At 42.6% G+C, this 4,212-nt stretch overlaps 1 protein-coding gene across 1 annotated transcript; it reads right to left on the bottom strand.

Moving 5' to 3' along the window:
- Positions 1-776: 776 nt before the first annotated feature.
- On the bottom strand, positions 777-3,922 carry psmb4 (proteasome 20S subunit beta 4). The gene is made up of 4 exons (XM_010780623.1): positions 3,775-3,922; positions 2,576-2,702; positions 1,758-1,837; positions 777-1,035 (listed from the first exon to the last, which is right to left on the bottom strand). The coding sequence occupies exons 1-4, from the start codon at positions 3,894-3,896 to the stop codon at positions 792-794; spliced, it is 573 nt and encodes a 190-aa protein (XP_010778925.1). The 5' UTR covers positions 3,897-3,922; the 3' UTR covers positions 777-791.
- Between the last annotated feature and the right edge of the window lie 290 nt (positions 3,923-4,212).

Raw genomic sequence — 4,212 nt, forward strand, 5'->3', positions numbered from 1 at the left:
CAGTGGCCCCAATTTGTGTCCATTCTGGACAAGTGAAAAATGTATTCGGACAAGTAAATTGTCAAACTCACTTGTCCATGGACAAGTACTCTCTAAAAACTTTTTCTCACACTGACATGGCGTTTAAACACGGCAGCGTTTAGCTGAGTTTCTGATGAGAGAATTCTCCTGAATGAGCTGTTCATGGTATTTTGAGAAACATGTTTTTTTATATATCCGAGTCCTATAATATATGCCTTAACAGTGTTTCCTACAGATCTGAAATATACTTGTGGTGGTAGCCGAGAATGGGTGGGGGGGGGGCCAGTGGAGCACGCTCATGAACTGTTCGCCGGAGCCTCGCAGCGGGGTTACTGCGGAGCGCATAAAGCAGACCCTTCACGCAATAGCAGAGCGAACAGGTACAGGCGGGGTAGAGCGAGGGATCATTGTCCACTAGTTAATCGATCGCAGATAGCGTCGTGCTCAGGGACGGATCATATCGAATAAACCTAGATGGGTCGAGAAATATACTTTGGTGGACGTTAATATACGTATAAAGTCTATGTGTGGGAAACCCTGCTTAAAAATAGTACAATGGGAGACCTTTAAATCTGTAGACCAACACTTGATATGAGAGAAAACACACCTCTCCCCAGTTCAAGGAACTATGCGACACGTTCGTGCACTTCCTTGAGAGCGATCAAGTGGAAACTGATCGTTAATAACCATCTCTAAACATAGAAACGAGTTATTCTTTCATATTGATTTTGTTATTATCGTTTCACATCCTTTATGTTATCTGATTGTATTTACTCCCGTTTCATTTCAATCTGAGCGGTTCCCCTGAATGTTCGATGTTGAGTGAGGGGAGTGTTGATGTATGTGTGACTGCATGTTAAAGCCCACCTCTCCCCGTTGTAGAAGCCTCCGATCACCACGGTGTTCCACAGAGGGTTCATCTTGCTGCGCCGGTTGTACATGACCCTCGTCAGCCAGGAGTGGACGGCTTTAGGGCTGTAGCTGTGGCCGTCGCCCAGGAGCTCCTCGTCGATGCTGAGGGAACACACGGAGACGGTAAATCACATCTGTGTCCTATATATATTCATGTTGCTCTGCTGGAGGAGGACTTCAGTTTCTCATCGACATGTCTCCCCTGTAGCTGCTGAGCTCATGGTGAGAGACTGAGGAACCAGCAGGAGACTTTATCTCACGACTAAAGAACAGTTTCTCTCTCAAACTCCCCTCATTTAAAAACACGTGACAGCAGACTCAGAGAGTTTCATCCCACAGGCCATAAGACCGTAAACACCTGAGCCCCGTGAAGAACATTCATCTATCTATATTCCATTTACTTGTTTATAGACTTTTCTTGCTCTATTTTCTCTCTCACACACACACACACACACACACAGACACACACAGAAGTGACTGTTATTTTGTATTTATTGATTGTTGTGCCTTTATTTATGTATAAATGTGTCTGCTGATTATGTGTGTATACATTTGTATTCCTCTGGATTGTGGGAAATGGTATTTCTCTCTGTCTGCGCACACAAACTGAAAGATTGACAATAAAGACTTATTATACTAAGTGAAAGGATATCGCCTCTTCAGAACTGCTTTTAATCTGTAATTAATGTTGTGTCTGATATTGTCGTTCCAAGTATGTTTTTTTACTCTCCGACGCGTCTTTGAGTTTCTTTGTTTAAATGCATAATTGAAATCCATCGGAGCACAGAGCAGATGGGAGGAGGCTCTTCCGGGGTGGTACTCACACCATCTGCTCGATGATGTGCTTCAGGTGCTGGTAGTCGGCGTAATCTCCAGACGCTCCGAGGATGGTGTTATCGTTCACCTGGAAAACACAAACACTTCACTTACAGCAAAGAAAACAACAAAGAGATAAACACCATGGACCTGGAGGGGGAGACGACTTCTGTTTGAGATGTTTATATTTTAGAATTGTTTATTTCTACTCTTTTAATGTCTTGTTCTGTTTTAAGATGCTGCAACTAAACATGTCCCGGATTGGGATTAATGAATTCAATTCAAAAATAAAACCCTCTCTCTTTTCCTCCATACCCAAATCTCTAAAAACGGGGAACAACGGAGCTGATCCAGATTTGCGTCCGATATGACGTAATATCTGAAACGTGGACCCGCAGCCCTATCAGAAACGTTGCTATCAGAAACAATGCCCGACTGTTTTGGATGTAATATGGTCGGTGTTTACATTAGCATCGCTGCCCTTATGACAATGAGTATGGACATCGTCAAGTCTTCATTAAAAACTCACCTGTTCACCATGACCTTTGACCCCTAACTCCATCACAGTCTTTCACTTCTACTGCTATTTATTTAACTTTAAAATGTGCCCTTCTTGTTTGTTTGTTTGTTCACCATGTGAAGCAGCTCTGGGTCACTTGAAAGGCGCTATACAAATGTAATATATGATTATGATTATTATAATAATATACAGTGTATTACATTTTAAAGTGGAGGGTTGTGCAACAATGTGCAAGAAGCAGTGATTTGTCGAGCATGGAAGCGTAGAGGCGCGGTGTAATTGGGATTAATAGCGTTTTCTCGTTACCTTCATGAGGCGCGAGACGTTCCTGAAGCGAGCGAGAGACCCGTACGATCCCAACATGTCCGCCGCGATGATGACGCCGCCGGTGAACTTCACCCCGAGCACCGAGGTACCGGTGACCATCGGGTTCCTGCAGGAGGGGAGAGAGGAGGTTAAATCAATGGGTTACAGAGCAACACATTAGTGGAGTCTGAGAACAACGTGCTGCTTTAATCTGCGTTTCCTCCTGGAGGTTTTACTGGCAATTTATATGTTAAAGAGTCCCTGCAGCGTGTTCTATAGTCAGTGCATGTCAATGGTCTGCAGAGGCTAAAATCCCTGTGTTCCCTCCAGAGGCAGTTTCTCTAACACACACTCGCCTAATTTAAAAACATGTCAGGAAGCAGCTCTGTCAACAATGGACCAACCCTCTGTGTGTGTTTGTCTCTACGTGTGTGTGTTTGTCTCTACGTGTGTGTGTTTGTCTCTATGTGTGTGTTTGTTTGTCTCTACGTGTGTGTGTCTGTACTGCCTTAACCTGATGCTATCTTCTTGCCTGTAATATGTATGTTTTATATTAGCATTCCCAGTATTGTAAGCCATGTTGCACACTTTTACTGGTTCTATGTACAGGTTATTTTAAATGAAATGTGTCTTTAGGATGATTTACAACATCGGTCCAGGGATTACAGATTAAACAGCCTCTTGGCACATTTACATAAATGTATTAATGTGTTCTGTCCCTGGTAAATAAAGAAGTGTAAGACTAAACATTAAAATAGCTGAAATGTACTTCCCTTTCAATTGAGTAATAACTCTGTATTTATTATACGGTTTACTTTGTTGTGGAATGTATGCATTTGTGTAAATATACCGCCTTTACTCATTAGACACACAGGTTGACTTTAATAACCTGCTTTGTTGTTGGAAAGTCAATCTGTTTCCTGTGGCGCATTAGCTCCCGGATGCTAACAGTTAGTCAGCAAAACGGACCAGAAAAGTAAACAAACTGTTATTTAACTCTTAAAAAAAGAACCACAGATTCTAATTCATCATCCAAGTTAATTAAACTGACCACAGAGTTTATATTCTGATACGAAAAGGCAGTAAACTAGCAGTTAGCTTAGCATGAGTTAGCTCCATGATGCAGCACTCAGCGGAACCGAAAGCGAGAGCTGATTCCCGGGTTCAGTTGACCAGTTAAAAGCCCCGGTTTGACTCACAGTGTGTGTCGCACCGGCCCGCAGGAGGTCCCGGTGCTCCCGGTGCTGCCAGACAGAGAGTAAAGCTGTCCCGGTTGGGGTCCATTCTCCCAGAAATTCAGCTTCACTCCGCAGGACTCCATGGTGGAAATTATTAACTGGAAGTGACGTCACGCCGCCGTCTTCTTGTTGGGGCAGAGGGGCCGTGTGACGTCACTGCAGCGCCATCTTGCTGTTGGGAGGAATTATTTTATAACAACACTTTAAAGGTGATGATTTTTTATAAACAGGTCATTTAATTAAAGGTGTCCTATTATACTATTTTTAGGCATATTTTATGGTCTCAGATATATTAAAAACATGTCTTTTTTTTTGTTCACTTAAATTTGTATTGACATTTTTATAGACGTACAAAACCACATATAGTTCCCATTGAATGAAAGACCCATTGGAAAAAGA

The sequence above is a fragment of the Notothenia coriiceps genome, unplaced genomic scaffold, assembly GCF_000735185.1.
Source record: "Notothenia coriiceps isolate Sejong01 unplaced genomic scaffold, NC01 NC01_scaffold00022045, whole genome shotgun sequence".
Lineage (NCBI taxonomy): Eukaryota > Metazoa > Chordata > Actinopteri > Perciformes > Nototheniidae > Notothenia > Notothenia coriiceps.

Bases quoted from the DNA above. Each gene is read 5' to 3' on its own strand.
- psmb4 (XM_010780623.1), bottom strand. From the start codon at position 3,896: ATGGAGTCCTGCGGAGTGAAGCTGAATTTCTGGGAGAATGGACCCCAA. The intron at 1,838-2,575 runs GTAACGAGAAAA...TGTGTTTTCCAG, and splicing joins ACGTCTCGCGCCTCATGAAG to GTGAACGATAACACCATCCT. The intron at 1,036-1,757 runs GTGAGTACCACC...GTGTTCCCTCAG, and splicing joins CACATCATCGAGCAGATGGT to CATCGACGAGGAGCTCCTGG.